This window comes from Narcine bancroftii, chromosome 6, assembly GCF_036971445.1.
Source record: "Narcine bancroftii isolate sNarBan1 chromosome 6, sNarBan1.hap1, whole genome shotgun sequence".
Taxonomy (NCBI): domain Eukaryota; kingdom Metazoa; phylum Chordata; class Chondrichthyes; order Torpediniformes; family Narcinidae; genus Narcine; species Narcine bancroftii.
Genome location: NC_091474.1, coordinates 53,096,572 through 53,117,197, shown reverse-complemented (window position 1 = coordinate 53,117,197; position 20,626 = coordinate 53,096,572). Strand labels below are relative to the sequence as shown.

Genomic DNA, 20,626 nt, shown 5'->3' with positions numbered 1-20,626 from the left:
ATGACTTCACAAGTTGGATAAAGCAATAGGGAAAAAAACTAGGACCTCGATGTCAACAGACATTTGAGAACACGTTGCGGCACTCTTTCGTGGCAACTTTCTAAACAAGCATAAGAAAAACAAATTGAAATTTGTAATGGGAAAATGGCATTAAATCTGGTCAATGAAGTTGAATTGTTTATTTAGCAGAAGAGCCAAGTGATATCCACGTGCAAATTAAGCTTCCACTTCTCATTCCATCAACCGAACACAGCAATTCTTTTCTATTTAACATATTTATCTTGCCTTCCCTGTACACCACATAGAAGCAAACTCCTCATTCTCGCTGCTCTCAAAGTGTTTCATCTGAATTTCGCTGGGGATATTGCCTCCATATTTTGACACATTCCAGAAAAGCCATTATAGCGTTATAAAACAGATGTAGGTTGTATAAGCTGGAATACAACCAGCAAGAGCAATTCCAATGCACCCTGTCAGACACACATCTCCTTACCGTTGCCTGCTTTTCTGCAACATAGAACAGCTCAGCTAAGGCTCGATGTAGAGGTGGAAGAATGAAAATTCCAGTCTGATCTCGGTGTGCGTTATTTTCTATCTTAGTGAAAAGTTGCCAGAGTGGTCTCAGCATCGTGAGGTCACAGCCACTGTGAAAGGGAGACAAAACAAGCCAAAAGCATCAATTAGACCACTGTGTCAAGGTTGTGTTTTACACAGGAGCTGATTTCACAGCAAGGCTTGGACAAACATTTTGAACCAAGGATCATATAAACAGCACGGCCCCACACTTGTCTAAACTTAAAAGCTCATTTGTTCCCCATTGAGAGGTTGAACTTCTCACCCATCATGTAGGGAAGAACAAATTTATTCTTTAAACTCCAAAAGAGTTGGACAGAGAAGATGCCAAATCAACATTATTCCATGAGCATCTCTCGGGTCAAGTTCAAGACAAGTTGTTCAAGTTACTCGCACGTTCATCCTTCATCCCCGGCACGGTTGGCGTAGCAGTTAGTGTAATGCTGTTACAGCGCTAGCCCCAGGGCTTGAATCTCGCACTGTCTGTAAGGAGTTTGTACGTTCTCCCCATGTGTGCCTGGGTTTTCTCTGCACCACTGGTTTCCTCCCACCCTTCAAAATTGTAACTGGGCAGCACAGATTCGTGGGCTGAAAGGGCCAGTTATGTGTTGTTTGTCGAAATTTAAAATTCAAATTTAATTATTCACATCTTTACTTGCTTCCAACCCCAAAACAGAGCCTCCATTAGCAAAGATGCTGTTGGGAATCTTGCTTTCTCCCTCTGCATCAAAAACACCTTTATCCTGATATAGTGTAGACTCAGTGAACCCAACTCCCAACGGGATTCTCATTACAGCTTCTGTCATAGCTCAGTGAGCTGGATTCCTGCTTGTGAGTCACAGGATTTGTTCACCTCAAAGACTTGACCACAATGTTTAAGTTGGTATTCATGTCGTGATGAAGGTGTTGTCCAGGAATGATTTTTAAATAGACCCTAAAAAATTATTCAGGACATCTATCATCTATCAGATAGGATCTTTGACTTGTTACCATCAAGAAGGTGGTCCAGGAGCATCAAAATCAGGATCGCCAAGCCCGCAGGGGCTGTGAGGGTGATGATTAGTGTCCTGTAACCATGACTCTCTGAGAAGTAAAATTAGTAAATTCTTCCAAAGTCCTTACTATAAGGAGTATAGCAGTTAGCACAACATCTTACAGCACCAGGACCAGGGTTCGAATCCTGCACTGACTGTAAAGAGTTTGTACGTTTTCCCCGTGTATGCGTGGGTTTTTCCCGAGGGCTTCAATTTCCACCTCCCATTCAAAAAGGAGGGAGTGAGTGAGTGGGGAGGGAGGGAGTGAGCGAGTGGGGAGGGAGGGAGTGAGCAAGAGGGGAGGGAGGGAGGGAATGAGCGAGAGGGGAGGGAGGGAGGGAATGAGCGAGAGGGGAGGGAGGGAGGGAATGAGTGAGAGGGGAGGGAGGGAGCGAGGAGGGGAGGAAGAGAGTGTGAGAGGGGGATGAAGGGTGTGAGCAAAAGTGGGAGCGAGGGAGTGAGCAAGAGGGGAGGGAGGGAGTGAATGAATGAGTGGAGAAAGGAGGGAGAGAGAGGGAAGGGAGGGAGTGTGCAACAGGGAAGGGATGGAGTGAGCTAGGAGGGAAGAAAGGGAGTGAGTGAGGAGAGAAGGCAGCGAGTGAGAGGGAGGGAGTGAGCGAGAGGGAAGGGAGGGAGAGAGCGAGAGGGGAGGGAAGAAGGGAGTGAGCAAGAGGGAAGGGAGCAAGTGAAAGGGGAGGGAGGGAAGGAGCAAGGGGGAGGGGAGGAAGGGAGTGAGCGAGCAAGGGGGGAGAGAATGACTGAGAGGGGGAGGGAGGGAGTGAGCGAGCGAGTGAGAGGGGAGGGAGGGAGGGAGTGAACGAGTGAGAGGGGGAAGCGAGGGAGAGAGTAATTGAATGAGAAGGGGAGGAAGGCAGCAAGTAAGGGGGAGGGAGAGAGAGTGAGAGGGAAGGGATGGAGCGAGTGAGAGGGAAGGGATGGAGCGAGTGAGAGGGGAGGGATGGAGCGAGTGAGAGGGGAGGGAGTGAGAGGGGAGGTAGGGAGTGAGAGGGGAGGGAGCGAGTGAGGGGAGGGAGCGAATGAGAGGGGGAGAGAACGAAGGGGTAGGGAAGGAGTGAGGGAGGAATTGTGAGAGAGAGGGGAGGGAGGCAGTAAGTGAGAGGGGAGGGAGGGAGCAAGTGAGAAAAAGGGGAAGGAGGAGGTGAATGAATGAGTGGAGGAAGGAGGAAGTGAGTGAAGGAGTGGAGGAGGGAGGGAGCAAGTGGGAGGGAGGGAGTGAGCAAGAGGGGAAGGAGGGAGCAAGTGAGAAAAGGGGAGGGAGGAGGCGAATGAATGAGTGGAGGAAGTGTGAATGTGGAGGAGGGAGGGAGCGAGGAGGGGAGGGTGAGCTAGAGTGGGAGGAAGGGAGTGAGCGAGAGGGGAGGGAGGGAGCGAGAGGGGAGGGAGTGAATGAATGTAGTAAGGAGGGGGTGAGTGAGCGAGTGGAGAAGGGAGGGAGCGAGGAGGCAAGGGAGAGAGTGAGCAAGAGTGGGAGGAAGGGAGTGAGCGAGAGAGGAGGGAGGGAGGGAAGTAGCGAGAGGGGAGGGAGGGAGGTAGCGAGAGGGGAGGGAGTGAGCGAGAGATAGAGAGCTAGTGGGGAGGAAGTGAGAGGGGAGGGAATGAGTGGGGAGGGAGTGAGAGGGGAGGGAGCGAAAGGAGATGGAGGGAGCAAGAGGGAAGGGAGGGAGTGAGCATGAGGGGAGGGAGGAAGGGAGTGAGCAAGAGGGAAGAGTGGGAGTGAGAGGGGAGCAAGAGGGGAGGGAGGGACTGAGTGAGGAGGGAAGGGAGGGAGTGAGTGAGAGGGGAGGGAGTAAAAGTGGAGGGAGCAAGAGGGGAGGGAGTGAGCGAGAGGGAAGTGAGGGAGTGAGCGTGAGGGGAGTGAGGGACTGAGCAAGAGGAGAGTGAGGGAGGGAGTGAGTGGGGAAGGAAGGAGCGAGTGAGAGGGGAGAGAGCGAGTGAGGGGAGGAAGCAAGTGAGAGGGGAGGACGAGTGAGATGGGTGGGAACGAGTGAGAGGAGAGGGAGCGAGTGAGGTGGGAGGGAGTGAGCGAGAATGGGAGGGAGGGAGTGAGTGAGGGAAGGGAGTGAGAGAGAGTGAAAGGAGGGAGTGAGCGAGAGGGAAGGGAGGGAGAGAGCGAGAGGGAAGGGAGGGAGAGAGCAAGAGGGGAGGGAAGAAGCGAGTGAGCAAGAAGGGGAGGAAGGGAGTAGGCGAGAGGGGAGGGATAAACAGGGACCTGAAGACGTGAACCTGCACCCATTTACTGCTTCCCCATCACAAGCGAGTTCAGTTTTGGTCAGCAACACTTGCTCACACCAATCGAAGATATAAAACCAGAAACGCTGATGGATGCCTTTATGGTCAGGTCCAACTGAATTAAGTAACAAAGCAATTAGCGACAATTACGCATAGGGGTAAAATGCTCAGGTGAAAAAAAACTGTGAGCAGGTCCATTGAAATTATATTGGAGGCCAAAGACTGTCCTCCCTGTTGATTTCCCGTCATTTGGTGCTAACAAGTCCTCATGTTGCTGGTGTTTTTCAGATGACACAAAAATACAAAGTTAAATATCTAATGCAAAGTTAGCTCACGGCTAGTAGTTCTGCCAGAGCGAGGTGAAGGTTATTTTTGTCTCTCACCAACTTTGTGAGCTTCCGCCTTGATTGTGCTTCCAGTCTTACTCTGAAGGAGTGCTACGTCAAGCCTATTCACCCGTTTAAGAGGATACAAAGATCCCAAAGCACAAAATGGCTACAGACCAACAGTTACCAGGTCTCTCCATGACCTGGGTGGGTTTCCTCCGAGTGCTGTGGTTTCCTCCCACCCTCCAAAAACATGCAGGGTTGGTAGGTTCATTGAGCTGCATGGGTCTCAATGGCCAGAATTGGATTCTGCAATGCTGTATTTCTTTTAAAAGTTTGACTTAGAAACTAAGAAACCACAGGAATTGTTCCATTTCTCCTTTGAACAATCTCCAGCAAAAACAGTAAAGTGGATAAACTGGCCGGTTAGTTTCCATGGTGCTCACAAAATGCCGATCCCCAGAATTAAAACAAAAAAAAAACATTTTCTGCATCTGAGGTACTTTTTAGTTTTACTGTCCTCTGGAAGACATAAGCGAGACTGCAGTTGTCAGAAACACCTGTGGGAACCCAGTGGGCCAGACAGCATCGGTGGAGGTAGAGGGGTGATCAACGTTTCAGGTCAAAACCCCTGATGCGGGATCCTGCCTCGAAAGGTTGTCCATCCCTCTGCTTCCACAGATGCTGTCTGACCCGCTGAGCTCCGGGGACAGCTTTTCTAAAATTTGTTTGCTGCATCACCCCAATCACAGTGCTTATGGACAAAAAATAAATTTTTAAAAAAAATTAGAAACAGTAATTGCTAGAGCCAGTCATCAGGTCAGGCCGTATCTTACATACGACAGCATGGCTGTCGATATGATGTGCTCAACATTCTGGAATCTTGTGCCCTTAAACCATGGGGATGACATGGTGCGATTTGAGTACAGTGCTGGTAATTTGAGATTGAAAATAAGTGCAGGATGTTTTGGAAACCTCAGATCTGTGGATTCCTCAAATTACAGAAATCAGTCACAGAGAAGGGGGAGCGTTGGAAAATGTCTGAGAGAGGGTGAGGTCTGCAGTTAATTGAGGGAGGGGGAAAAGCATCGACCAAGATGGACAAACACTCTGGGATGAGTGGAAAATAAAAGGAAAAAAAATTTGGATTTTCAGATACAGACTGGAGAACCAAAACACTGCAGATGCTGCAAATGGCAAATAAAATCAGAGCACTGGGTTGGGGGTGGGGGGAATACTCAAATGAGGCAGTGCTGATCCACTTCAGATGACAAGCCCTGGCGGCTGGAATATGCCCAGCCAAGAAATGAAATGTTGTGCCTTCAGCTTTTGTTGAGCAATGGGAGGCCACACACAGAAACCAGGGAGCGAATACGACACCTTGGCCACCTCTGTGGAGTTCACTGAAGCAATCATATAACCCGTGATTAACTTCTTTTGAGGCAGAGACGATGATAAAAGGAGCACCCCACTAACGTTTGGGTGCCTGGATGGTGGAAAGAGAAGGGAGGCTCCTCCTGAACAGAATCAGTGTTGTCCAGCACTGAAACAGGCCCCTCTGTATTCAATTGGGCAGTAAGTACAAACAACTTTCCCTTCAAATGCATTAGTTTAGCGATTAGGGCAGTACTGTTACAGTGTCAGCGATCAGGACCGGGGTTCAAAAAGGAGTCTGTACGTTCTCCCCATGCCTGTGTGGGTTTTCCCCGGGGGCTCCAGTTTCCTCCCACCCTCCAAAATATACCAAAGGTTGTAGGTCAGTTGGTGTGATTGGGTGGCAAGGTTCGTGGGCTGAAAGGGCCTGTGACCGTAATGTATGTCAGTACGTATATATTTTTAAAATTTAAAACCCTTTTCTCTTAGCTTAAAACTATGCACAGTTGTTTTTTGATATTTCGACCTTTGCAGGATCTACCCTCTGCCTCAAAATTTTAAACACCTCTATCAGATCATCTCTTGTCCTCTCCCACTCAAGGGAAATCAAGCCAAGTCTATCTAATCTTTCTCTTTAACTACAGTGTTCTGATCCAGGCAACATCCTGGTGAATCTTATCTATACTCTCTCCAGTGTAATGACATTTGCCCTGTCATGTTGTGAGAGATGGGAAAATTGATCTAAAATTATGAACATGGAAGAAACTAAAATTCATCAGTTAATGGCTGTAACCAGTTCAAACAGGATGAGCTTGGGGATTAGGATGCAGGAAAGCAGAGTCAGCACGATTAACATAAGAATCTTCTTTGTGACAAGAGCCACCATAAGACTAAGAAAAGGAATGGTAAGGTACAATAGAATGTAGGAAGTTGAGGTAGTCTGGATCAGATAAAGGTCTCCTAGCCCTAGATAGAAGTACCAAGTCCTACATATCTAATTAGCTAACCTTACACAGATTTATACATATTAAATTAGCCAACCCTAGATAGAATGAGTCAACTCCGCATACCAAGAGATTGTAGCCCCGAGAATCAGGAAGGTGTGAATAAGGACAATGACATGATGGGACACCCACAGGATACCCCCTGGTCCTCCAAGTGTACTGAAACTGCACGTAGGCAGGAAGGATTGCCTATGCCAAACCCATCCAGGGGGCAGAAGAATGTAAGGGGGAGGGCACTCTGATACTGAAATTGACTGTATAAAAGTTGGGTGAGCCCCAGTATGTGTGTGTATTCCCAGGGTAAGGGGAAGCACCCAACTTTGCATTGTTGTTGTAATAAATGTTCTTTGTTCTCAATTTTTGTCTCGAGCAATTTCTTTAAAGGTACTTTAATTTCTAACAATGTGGTGACCAACACTGCATGCAATACTCCAAGGGTGGCCTCACCTGCAGTTCGTAAAGCTGCAACGTAATCTTCCACATCCCATCCTATGAAAGAAAGCATGACATAAGCCTTCTTCACCACCCTACCTACCTGTGGTGCCATTTTTAGGGAACTATGCCATGAATCCCGAGGACCTTCAGTTCATTAACATTCCTCAGTGACTTACCATTTAACTAATATCTACCCCAAAAATGTCTCGGTTCACATTTGTCAGGATTAAATTCTGAATCTTCATTGCTCAGCTCAATTTCCCATCTGATCTATATTGACCTGTAGCTTAAGACAATCTTCCCCATTAACCCACACCATCAACTTTCATGTCATCCACAAACTTCCTGCATTCACATCCAAGTCATTAACATGGATCGCAAACAAGAAGGAGCCCAGCACCGATCCCTGTGGTACACCGTTGGTCGCAGACCTCTAGTAAGGGGAGAAAAAAAACCCATTACTCCCCTCTGCTTCCTGTTACCAAGCCAGTGTTGAATCCAATAAATCAACTTACTTATGGTCCCATGGACATCAATCTTCTGGATCTTGACAAGTGTCCTACTAAACTCTATATATCTTCCCTTCATTAAACTTCTTGCCTCCTTAAAAACGCAATCCAATTAATAATCCAGTTGCATGAGAAGGGGTGTGTGGGATCTGCTGGAGTTGACAGATCACACTGGAACATTAGGACTCGACAGGTGCTTGGGGCTTCTGAGAAGGGAGGGAAGGATTAGGTGATGGCATCAGAATGAGGGTGCAGAAGCGACAAGCAGTGAGGTTGGTGGGGCAGGAGCAGAGGGGAGGAAGTTAGAAGTGTGGACAATGGAGCAAACATGGTTGAAGAAGGCCTGTCAACTGCAGCAGAATCAAAGTGAGGAAAGAGTTTTCTGCTTAAATCACTTCGAGATAACCATCTCCAGACACTGGCAAACCTTCAAGATCAAAAAGCAAACCAGATCCTTGCTGGCAGGTGGCTTGGCAAGATTGCCATTACAGAGAATGGCCAGCTTTTTCCCAACCAACAGCAGGAACCAATCAACCAGCAACTCCAGACATACCAAAGGCCTTGGGTAACTGTAAAACAATAGACAAATGGCAAACGGTTCCTGTCAAAGACCCCACTGCATGGCTAATTTTGCATTGACTAAGCAAAACAAGTCGCATAATATTAAGTAACCATGTGTATGGTCCAGAAAGGAAAAAAAACCTCATAAAAGTATTTCAAGCCATGATGAACTGTGGCTACAGACTCAAAGAGGCCCTCAGCCAATCAAACCTGTGTTATTTTCTGGAAGACCCAAGTGTAACAAAAATATTCATTCAAAAAACAAGTGTTGCTGTGAGTTTTCCACTGTAATGGAATAACTGCAGGTGGAGCACATGCAGAAAAGCTGTAGTTTCAACCATCAACTTACACAAAGCAACACAATGCCACTGACTCAGGTTCAAATCCACTGCTGTTTGTAGTGTTCCCCATGCCTGCATGGGTTTCCTCCCACCCTTCAAAATACACAGGGTTATATACTAATTCATGTATTTGAGGGGTAGGACTCATGGGGCCTGTTACCATGTTGTATGCCTAAATTTAAATTTAAAGCAATTCCCATCTGATACATTCAAATCAGTTCTCATGGAATGACAAGGTCCCTCATGGTAGTCCAATCCAGAAGGTGACATGGTTAGTGCACACCATTACAGTGCCAGCAACCAGGGTTCAAATCCAGAGCTCTCTGTAAGGTGTTTGCCCATTCTCCCAGTGACTGCCTAGGTTTCGTCCGGATGCTCCTCCAACCTTCCAAAACATATTGAGTTAATAGGTTAATTAGGAGTAAATGGGCAGCATTGGTTTCATGGGCCGAATGGACTGTCTACAGCGCCGTATCATTAAAGTCATCAAATTGTAAAGATGCACAGCAAGTTGATAGTTTGGATTTGGAATTAGCTGGTCATGGAAGACAGAGTCTGGTTGGAAGGGTGTTGGCGTTTTTGGAGGCCAGTGGTGTTCTAGGGGGATTTGGTGTTGTGATAAAAATGGAAGTGGGTTAGTAAGTTGCAGATGACGAAGATTGGTGGAGATGTGGATAGTGCAGAGGGTTAACAGAGGATACAGCAGGATATAAATCATTTGCAGATATGAGCAGAGAAATGGCACATGGTGTTTAATCCGGGCACGTGTGAGGAGTTACATTTTGGATGTCAAGTGTAAGAAGAACGTCTACTGTTCATGGCATTGATGTACAGAAGGATCTGGCAGTTCGGATCCACTCCTCTTGATCAGTGCATTGAGTAACACAAGAAGTTATGCTACAGCCATATAGCAGTTTGGTTAGGCCACACTTGTGGAGTGTTTGTGTAATTCTGGTCACTACCCATTATAGGAAAGATGTGGAGGCTTTGGAAAGGGTATAGAAGAGATTTACCAGGATTATTCTGGCCCGGATTAGATGGCAAGAGTTACAAGGAGAGATATGGCATACTTAGCTTGTTTTCTCTGAATTGAGGAGGCTGAGTGGAAGTTTATAAAATTATGAGAAGCATGCTATCAGAACGTTTTCCTCTGACTAAAATGTCACATACATGAAGACATGCATTTAAAGTGAGGGGTTGGAGAGAGCAAAGGATGTGTTCAAGATGTAAGTGCCTGGAAGGAGCTGCCAGGAGTAATGGTGGCAACAGAAACAATAGCCGTGTTTGAGCTTCTAGACAGACATACAGGGAATATGGATCACGTGCAGTTCGTATAACCTTGGTTTGATTTGAGCATCAGAGGGACGAGGGTCAAAGGGTCAAAGGTCCTGCACTGTGGTGTTCTATTTTATTATGAGTGGACTTTGTGGCACATGTTGTATTGTCTTCAACTGCTGAACAACTAGCTTGTTTCCATGATGTATGTCCCAGGTGCAGACTAAGACATTGTACAATTTTCAGCATCGTATCCATGACATAGATCAGCCTCATTACACCCACACCATTCCTGATGGCATTTAAATATGTTGTGGCAAGAGTGGCGAGCCAGAGCTGGATTGAGACACATACAGGGCTTGCAGGGTAATTTGGACGGCACGGGCTCATGGGATGGAATGGCCTGTCCTGGTGCTGTATATATAAACCACAAGCAAATCCATCTGCACATTGCACACAGTTACGCCAAGCAAAACGAACTTCAGCTAGTCCTGGTAACATAATAAGTTCAACTGACAAAATGAAAGCTGCATTCCTTTCACTGCCTCAATGGAATACAGCAATTGTGATTTCTTTTAGAATCTAACCTGACAGGTACATCGGAATTCCAACAGTGTGAATCCCCACTATCATCGGCATGGGCAGCTCTGAACTTTTGCCTGGAGGACCATTGTGAAATCCAGCCTTTAAACTGTGTCATTGATGTTCCTGTTCAGAAAGCATCTGGGGGAAATGTTCCCTGAAGTCAGAGAATTTCCCTCTAGTTACAATCTAGTTACAATCATTTTAACACAAGGACAAATACCAGGAGATAGCAAAGAATCATTTTTTAGAGTTAGGAAACACTTGATATTTCATCTTTCTCCCAAATGTTTTGCTGAGAATAAATTTGATGATTTTTCTGTGTCGAGTATGTGGAATCCATTACTACAGAGGGCTTTTGGGCGGAGTCCTATCGAATGTATAAGGAAGAGATTGATGTATAGTTCAAGATGCAAGGGGGTTGGGATGAGCGTGAGAATGCTCCATTGGGATAGGGGATTAGATACAGAACCATAGAACGCTACAGCACAGAAATAGGCCATTCAGCCCATCTAGTCTGTGCTGCACTATTCTACCTGGTCCCATTGACCATACTCTTTCTATTCAGGTACCTGTCCAAATGTTTCTTAAGTGTTCAAATTGAGCCTGCATTCACCTCCATCAGCTGGCAGCTTTGTTCCACAGTCCCACCACTCTCTGTGAATGAAGCAGTTCGCCCATGTTCCCTTTGACATGTCCTCTAGTTCTCGGAGGACCTGGAGGACTGAATGGCCTTTTTCTACTCTCATTTTCTGTTTAAATGTTTCAAATAAATTTAGATTTCAGCCACTGAGTCACTTCAGATGCCCTTCTCTGCAATTTAGGTTGTATAATGTTACTATCACAACATTGGGAGTCTGTGTCACTTTCTTGTTTAGACATAAACCTATTTATTTTATAATGACCATTGTGGTTTTGAAATGGTATAAACCACTTGGAGAAAATGGCCGCAAGGACAAATTACCCGGTGTCATGTTTATAACATGTATCAAATTAAAAATATAGTCAGTAGAATATTCCTTTTCCCTTTAGAATTTCCTATCAACTTGGAGTCAAGCTCAAGAATTTGGGAGAGATTGAAAGGTACAAAGACTCAATTAACCACATGAAAAGTTAAATATGATTCAACTGAATGCAAACACTGTTTGCCAATATCTAACCTGAGATTCTTGTAGTAGGTGTGTTTACATAAAGTGACTATACAAATGCCTATTTAAACTGTTACCAGATGAGAGCACACTGTGTGAAGAATAAAAGCATTTTATTGACTCATTTGGGAGTGTCACATAATCAGATTGGAAACCACTGGAAATCACTCTAGAAATATGAATGCAGTGTGTCCCCTCCACAACTAACCTGGAGCAGGAACACCAGCTACTTGCACTGAAGCAAGCTGTGGAATGGAGGGCCTCACCGATTTCCCAAGGCTGGTGCTGCCTCGCTGCTCTGGGAACCCGGGTTTGACCCTGACCTACAGCGGGTTTGGATATTCTCCCTCAGACTGCGTGGGTGTGGTGGCTTCCTCCCACATTCCAAAGGCCACACAAGTTAATGCGCTGCTCTAAGTTATTCTACACGTGAGTGGATGCCAGACCATCAGTACGGATTTGATGCACACGGCTGCAAGGATAAGAAGCAAATGGGAAGATAAGATGGGTGTTGGAGCCAACACAGACTCTGGCCTGACTGGCTGGGTCCGATGTCACACGGAGGGTTTGAAGGAATTTAGGCACCCAAGCAAATATGTGCCTTCTACATGTTCTGAGCTGCATCTGCTGCCAACTATGCTGTAAAAATAAATTAAACGATCCAGGCTTCTTCAATTAACTGCATGGCATTTTTAGGCATGGCAACTTGGCAGTTAAAATAGCAGCAGATTAGCACAAATAGATTTGGAACTGTTTTTAAATGGCATGTATCCATTGTCAACACAGACAGAAAAGGAGCAAGTCCACAGTGACTCTTCTGTTGGGGATCGGTTCTGGCGCCGAACTTCATGTAGAATACGCACTGTGTTAGCTCTAGTTGCCTCCCGAGAATGTGCAGGTGGGCAGGTTTATTGGCCACTCTGCCTTGCCATTAGTTAGGTAAATGGCAGGGAAGTTGGAGTAGAGAGTAGAGTTGGTGTGAGAAAAACCAGTGGGGAATGGGTCTGATGGCAACAAAGACTAGACTAAACAATTCATGTCTCTTATCTCACCTCTCCTTGCACTAGCACATCAAGGCCACCATGAAGAGGGCACCCCAATACCTACAATTTCCCAAGAGCCTGAGGAAATTCTGCATGAAATAGAATACTCTGTCAAACTTCTCTGCAGGTGCACTGTGGAAAGTATACTGACTGGTTGCTTCAGTAAATCAAGTGCCAAGAAATGCATAAGGCAGCAAACACAGCCACGTCCATCTCAGGCTCCAACCTCCCATCCACTGAATGCATCTGTGTGAGGCGCTGCCTCAAGGCGGCAGCCAACATCATAAAGGGCCCCCATCACCCTGGTCACAACTTCTTCTCACTGTTACCTTCGAGCAGAAAACCAACATCTGTAGGTTCAAGAACCATTTTTATCCTTCAGACACCCATACTGTTAGAATCACAGTTGGCAACCACATGACCATCCCGACGTAACATGTCCTTGGCAGGACAAACCAATCGCAGTAAATGACATAGTCAGGACAGGATAGTCCTGAAAAGTCAATAAAACTGCTGGAAATCCATGTTGAGAAGGTTGCAGTGTGAACATTGTTGAATCCCACAGGGCACAGCTGCTGGACCGGGTTTGTGGTGCAGTAGCCAGTTCAATTCACTGTAAGTGAGCATTCCAAGTCCAATTATACATGTGACCATGCAACATTCCGTGTATCTTGGCAGATGACTTGTTTCGAAACAGCTTAGCGGAAGGCAAAGTTGATCTTGGCGCACACCTACAAACACAAGCCTACGTCCACAATAAGAATCAACAGTAGACAGATGTATTCTGCCCATTTCTTACAAGCCAATTCGCCATCATGAGGGTGATTGGGGGAGTTGTTTGGGGGGGGGGTGGTGGTGGTGGAGAAGAGGGGTCGGCATTTCTATTACCTGTCATTTTCTGAACAACAAATGTACTTGCTTATGATCCTGACACACACTCGCACCTTCAGGCCACATTAGATCCTGGCTTTAAGAGACTGGCCTTAAAGGCAGCAAATGTGACTGCCCTTGGCATCAAATGACCTGAAAAAAAATTGAAGTTGACAGCGCAAGGATAAAATCTCTGGGCTGGCTGGAGAGATTGTAAGCATGACTGATGGGCAGAAAGCCAAGAGTTGGAATACAAAGGTCATATTCTGATTGGCTGCCAGTTGCTGGTGGTGTCCACAGGAGTCGGTGTTGGGGCCACTTCTTTTTATATTGTATATTAATGATTTGAATGACAGAATGAATGATTTTGTGGGCATGTTTGCAGATGATATGAAGGTGGGTGGAGGAGGAGGTAGTGTTGAGGAAACATGGAGGCTGCAGAAGGACTTAGACAGATTAGGAGAATCGGAAAGTGTACAGTCATGAACTTTGGTAGAAAAAATAAACAGGCAGACTTTTTTTTAATGGGGGGAAATTTGATGATGCTATACAGTTGATTTTGATAATTCAAAGGTTTGGGCGATATCTCTTACTGCTTTACCCTGTTTTTCAGCCTCATAATGACTTCTTTGACTTTCATTGGCACAACTCTGGTCCTCGTATTGAAAAATGCCAGCTACAGACTCCAAAGGTGAATAGAAGCTTTGAAGCAAGCCCAGCTCTCTTACACCTGCACCAGTGAAGCAATTAAACATACCTGAGTTCTCACTAACACCTGTAAAGCCAAATGTCCCGAACATTACGGTGCCCTTAAATGGGGGGGGGACTATGTATAAAAAGTGTCAATCCAAAATGTATACATATAACCCTGAATAAAATCTGGAATGTGCACTTTTATTACATTTTAATTCTTTGATTGCAAATTTAAAACTGTGGAGCACAGAGGCAAATAAAGGAAAAAAAGTGTCTGTCTCAAACATTATGGAGGGCCCTGTTTGGTGATGCAACAGAAGGGACTACAATCTTCTCTTAACCTTTTTCATTTGAGCAACTCAATCAATGCAACCAGACCAAACCTGACACTATATTTGCACCACAATTCCTCCCAATCTAATATGTCCTTCTCAAAGGTATGGTGTTCACAACAGAACTCACAACTCTAGACTGGGTCTAAGCAGAGTTTTTAAGTGACTGTGGTCAACTGTGTTGGTAACTGTAGTATATAATGATGCCTATACCAAGGAGAGTGGACTTATTGAAAATGTTTAACAACTAGAAGCAACAAAATTATTAAATTGTATACCATTAGAGAAAATAACGTATGATTTACGAAATCAACCAGAAATATTTGTTAAGATTTGGAAACCCTATACGGATTTTATTGCTACGACTTTACCTACAGGGTCTCCCACTCCCCCACCCAACCAGCCCTAATTAATTTATGGTTTAAAATTATTATGTAAATTTTCAATTAATCAATTTAAAAGATTGCATTAGACAAGCTTCTCTTTTTTTTTCTTTCTTTTTTCCTCCTTTTTTGGGGAGAAAATGTATTATTTTTGCGTCATAGTTTTTATTATTCTAACGATATGGATAAATACTGTACATGTATAGATGAAAATCAAAAATAAAATTAAAAACAACTATAAGCGAGGTGGTTTAATTGCTCAGATTTGGACTTTGTGGGAAGGGGGAACATTGTGACCTGCCTTTGCCTGCACATTCCTTTAGCCTGGTTCTCTGGGGTGTATAAAATTAGAAAAGCTTTGATCACATGGTCATGAAACAAAAAGGCAGGTGAGACCAATTTAGATCAAGAACTGATTTGAATTTTTTTTAAAAAGTTGCTACACCAATTGGAACCAATGTTGGAGCATTACCACCACAAAGCGTTCAAACATTTTGCAGTGTATTAATGTAATTTATAACAGGAATCTAACAAAGCCAAGTCTTCATAAAGGAGGTCCAATGGACAAATGTAGCAACACAGAGGGACATCATGGTTGGTGGACTCAGACGCAACACACCTAAAGTTTGTCATCACAAGACTGTCCAATCATAATGTTAAACCAAGTCACAATGCTCCTTGATTGCAAACTGGAAGTGCCTACCAGAACAAAATAACAACAGGTATTAGAACAGGAATAGACAGTGAAATAAAAAAGTTCCTCAGCCATAGGGCAGGGAATTTTGCTGGTTATACTATCTGTGATAGCTTGTTTGCCCGAATCTTTTGTATGGTAACAAGAACTGGAATAATTTCTGATTCAAATGTATGATTGGACTGATGAACATTTGGATGCGTTTCACTTCTGTCCACAGACTCTCCCCTGTTTATTGTACTGCCTTCAGGTTATTGCACTGCAGACCAATTTTTCCCATCGCTTCACATTACACAGGCTTCACAGTTGTGTTTCCATTAGAATCTGCCACCTCAAGCTACAATAACATTAGGATTTAGCCAAGGCATCTTACCAACAAATTTATTTTCAGCATGAAGTCCCATTTGACTTTGTCACGTTGGTGCTGACATGGTTTCGTCGGTTGTACTGGTGGAAAGGAAAATAGCCCCAGAACCCAGGGCAAAGCAACCATGCAAAATTAGCTTGAGGCACAAAAGACTGAACACACTGGAAACTGGAACAAGAAACAATCTAGAGAAAATCAGTGGGTTATGCAGCATCTGTAGAGGGAAAAGGAATTTCTGGCACTTTTGGGTTGCCACTCTTCATTGAGTTTACAATTCCTTTTCCACCACTCCTATTGCTTGACCTGCTGAGTTCCTCGAACATACAAAATTAGCTCTCCTGCTTGACATCAACAGCACATATTAACTGCAGACTCAAAGATCAGATGTGGGAGGAAGTTGGGCTAAGAGAAAGAGTACAAAAGGAGCAGGAAATAGGTCTGGGGCATAGGAGTGCTTCCACAAAAAAGTCAAACACAAAGCCACATCAGGTATTAAAGCAGCTGATCAAAAGCTTGGACAGAGTGGTAGTTATGAAAGACAGGCAGATGAGTTCAGGCAGGGAATTTCAATGTCCAAGACGTGCGCTACTGAAGGGTAAAAGTGGACTGATTAAAATTAGGAATTGGCAGAAAGTCAGTTTAAAGATCTGGGAGGAATGCATTATATAATCATTGTCCCTAACAGCAGAGAGAGACAGTTGTTCCATCCTGGCTAAATACAGAGCTACCCAATCTAATCCCACTGCTCACCTCCTGCAACAATCAAACTCTCAGCCACATACATTCAGTCAGTGAAGAGGTTTTCAGAGATAACGAGATCTACTCTGAATATGGTGCCATATTGCTTGATTTTGCAGGGCAAGCAAAGGAAAGCTTTTTATTTTTGCATCTTGTGTACATTGACAATACATTTAAACCAGATAATTCTGCCACTCTGCCACCACTGCTGGCTGAACACAGGCTCCTAACTCTTTCCTTGGAATGATGAGCGATACTCCTCCACTCTCCTCTAATCCACCCCAATCACTGACACTTTCCCTCTGGCTCACATTTATCCCCTATCTCTTGATGCACTGAGAGTCCTCTATTCCAAAAAAAAAACACCCTGCTCTATTTATTGCATTCTCATTGCCAAAGTTCTCCTTTCTGGGCAACATCCGTCCAACACCTTCTGTTCGCACTGGTGCCCTCAAGACCTCAAGATAATATGGTGAGCAGAACCACATGCAACCGCATGAAACTCAGCTGCGTGACCTGCTGCACTTTTTGGGATTGCACTCCATCCCAGCATCTGGTTGAAGAGAACTGCATTCAAGCTCGAGTTTACAAAGCATGGGCAGGTACACAGACAGCCTCCTGTGGTGCTGCAGGAAGGAAATGATCCTGCATACTTTCTCATTCCCAGCCCTGTGATCTTTAGACTTTATGGAAATGCATTCCTACCATTTGCTGTTCATTTCTGCCCTGCTTGGCCTCACCAACCAAATTACATTTCTCTGGATGGAAGACTATTTGCCATGTTTTTTCCCCCCAATTTCCTTTCTTCTTCACTATCAACCACCTTGTTGTTTTTGTGTTGCATCCTCTATAAATTTCTTTATGCAGCAAACAATTACATCTACATCACGAGCCCACAAAGCCCACGAACCCATCACAAACAGCCTTATCTGTCAAAAATATCTGTGCTACTAACGTCATATGACACTAAGCCAGTTTTGGATCTATTGTCTCCATGGATCCTGAGAGCTTTAACTTTTTTGATTGATTAGCTTTGTTAAATTAGTAAATGTACTATCTTTACTGAATCTCTTAGTTACTTTCTCAATAAATAACCTGACACTGCCTTGCCTTAATGAATCCTGTCAGGGCATTCTCTGGAGCCAACAAATACCTGGAGATACTCAGGCAATCTCCCTTTCCCTCCCTCACCCACCAGTCTGTCAACAAGGTCAAGGAAAGCAGCTTCATGAGAACACTGCCACTCCTGGGTTCCTTCTGGTATTCTGTCAGAGACCCAGGTTCAAAACCTGATCTCAGGTTCTGTCTAGGTGGAGTTGGCACATTCTCCCAGTGACTGTGTGGTTTCCTATGGGCTCTTGGGATTTCACCTGGATCATAAAGAGCCATCTTAAGGACATCCATATGCACGAACATGCATTTGGGAAGGATCCCAGACATGGCCTGAGGACTTCCTGTGGATAGAAAAGGCAGAGCAATACAGGCCCAATAGAGGAAATTGGAATAAATGAAGATACCCATCACAGCCAGCATGGACTTGGAAAGCTGAAGGGCCTGTTTCTCTGCTGTACATCTCTACAAATGTATGAAAAAAAAAACAAGGATTAATAGGATTGAGGAAATAAGTGGCTGATGATCAATTTGAGTGGGCCATAGGGCCTGTTTCCACATTGCCCCTCTCTGACAAGATGCACACTATTCTGACTTGGAAACATATCTGCGATCCTTCTTTGCTGAATCCTGGCCCTCCTGTCCCAATAGTAGTGGGGGAGCTGTTGTAGTCTCCTCTTTCAATGCCTTAATTGGACGAATTAATATCCTTAAGATGAATATTTTACCAAAATTTTTATATTTTTCAAGCTATTCCAATTTTTGTTCCCAAATCTTTTTTTCTGAAACACTTGATTCCATCATATCATTTTATATTTGGAAAAATAAATGTCCTCAAGTAAAGTATATCTCCAAAATGTTAAGAAGAATGGAGGCTTGGTTCTACCCAATTTCAGATTTTATTATTCGGCTGGCAATATTCGCTATTCTATAGTTTGGTTATTTTATGATAGTAAAGTGGGTGGCCCTACTTGGGTTGATCTAGAGCAGAATTCAATCCAGAAATTCTCCATTGTTTCAATACTTGGAGAACCTCGGCCTTTTCCTAATGGTAAAAAGATTGATAATCTAGTGGTTAAACATACAATGAGGATTTGGTTTAAGTTCAGAAAACATTTTGGGCTCAAAAGGCTTCTTCTTTTCAGTTCTATTTTATCAAATTCTTTTTTTCAACCTTCTTTGATGGATTCTGCTTTTCAGGAATGGTCCAGATTAGCTATTGTATATGATCTGATGGAATCAAGGCAAGTTTCAATGGATAAAATTAAAAAGGCACGAGAGAGAACCTCCAGATTTCTATTTCTGATGATTCTTGGAACTCTATTTTTAAGTTGGTTAATACATCTTCTCTTTGTGCCCGTCACTCAGTTACAGTTCAAAGTTGTGCATGGAGCTTATATGTCTAAAGTTAAATTAGCTCGTATTTATCTTTCTGTGACAGATGTAAGAATGAGGATGGATCATTAATTCATCTGTTTTGGTTTTGTTTGACCCTTGCCAAATATTGGGAAGAAGTTGTTTGTACTTTAGCAATAATTATTAATGTTAGCCTAGCATCTGACCCATTGGTGGCCTTGCTTGGGATGGTTGTACAGATGGTAGTGAAACTGTCTTCATTTCAATGTCATGTATTATCTTATTGCGAGACGATATGATGTCCCATATGGTGAGTACACCATCAATGGTTACATGTTAGGATGTCATATTTAACCTTGGAGAAAATAAGACGCTCTACAAATGGCTCGAATTTAAACCTTTCCAATTTATGGAGTGCTTTTTTGAATTATTTTCACAGCCTCTAATGAGAATGTTAACCAGTTCTTTGTGATTCTTGTGGTTATGTGTCTGTTTTTACTTTTACTGGCAGTTTTTTTCTATATTGCCAGGCAACTTAGGAATGGTTTGGGGTTGAGATTAATTAATTATATTATTTTTTTCCCTCTTTTTCATTTTACCTATGAATAATACTGTTGCATAAGAAAATATTTTTTCTGACATCTTGTGCTTGTCTGCTCTAATACTGTTTGTGTTGGTTTTATGCATCATTCCTTACATAAAATTCAATTGAAAGATTGAAAAAGAAAAGGAGTGTGGCAATTTAAGATGCCTGCTCCACACACCTTCAAGAGCAACCCTCGCTGCATGTACGTTCTCCTCATGTCTGCACGGGTTTTCTCCCACCTTTCAAAGTGTACCAGGGGTTGTGGGTTAATTGGCCAGCAAGGGCTCATGGGCTGGAAGGGCCTGTTATCGTGCTGTATGTCTAAACAATCAAAGATGGGTAATAAATAGAAGCAGAAAAGGCTGGAAACACAGTTTGCTTGTAGCGTTGAAGAGATTCCTCTCCCCACGTGCTGAATTTTACCAGCATTTTCTGTTTTCATCTTTGATTCATCGCATTTTTCCTAATGAGGATTAATAATAACGGGTTTGAAGGGTGGTCAGAAATAGGAAGCCTCAACAATTACACACTTATCTTGGGAAAATAAGAGAATGGGACTGCATTCCAAGGAAGAATATATGTGGTGCATTTTTAATGTGCAGTCATTTTGTATCATAGAAAATATGATTGAAGGTTTACACGGCAAGATCCCACAAACAGTAATGCCTGAGAATAACATGCCTTTATTTCTTTAATTGGCGTCATTGAATCTACAGCCCCCACTTAAGTAATTCCTTGTTCAAAAGATGACACTATTGAACAGTATGATTCTTCCTTAATAATGCACTAGAGCTCAGCCTGTCTGGATACTCTGATTCCCCGGCGAACGCCACCTGAAATTCAAACACACAGCACACACTGTTTAAACAATACAGGACTCATTCAGCAGTTCTAGAGTTTATTTATCGTGACTACATTTTGAGAAATGAGATCAAGTTGACACCACCAATGCGTACTCATGGAATACCAAGAAAACATCACAGAACATGCTGGTAGAAGAATTAACAAAACACTTCAGCTGAGGGGCAGGCAACAAAAATGG

General features: G+C 43.9%; 1 protein-coding gene and 1 long non-coding RNA gene across 10 annotated transcripts in view; one reads left to right on the top strand and one right to left on the bottom strand.

Annotated features, from left to right (window-relative positions):
- Positions 1–20,626, bottom strand: part of zzef1 (zinc finger, ZZ-type with EF hand domain 1) — a 315,777-nt gene that overhangs the window by 17,981 nt on the left and 277,170 nt on the right. For 7 of the 9 annotated variants that reach the window (XM_069884994.1, XM_069884997.1, XM_069884995.1 and 4 more), the window contains one exon: positions 494–644. In XM_069884994.1, coding sequence (XP_069741095.1) covers positions 494–644 — 151 coding nt within the window. Of the gene's footprint in view, positions 1–493; positions 645–20,208; positions 20,418–20,626 lie in introns of those variants that run through there. The other 2 variants (XR_011340087.1, XM_069884998.1) reach the window with 2 other exon arrangements.
- LOC138737513 (uncharacterized) lies at positions 13,006–14,222 on the top strand. The gene is made up of 2 exons (XR_011340992.1): positions 13,006–13,070; positions 13,939–14,222. It is a non-coding gene; the product is annotated as an uncharacterized lncRNA (long non-coding RNA).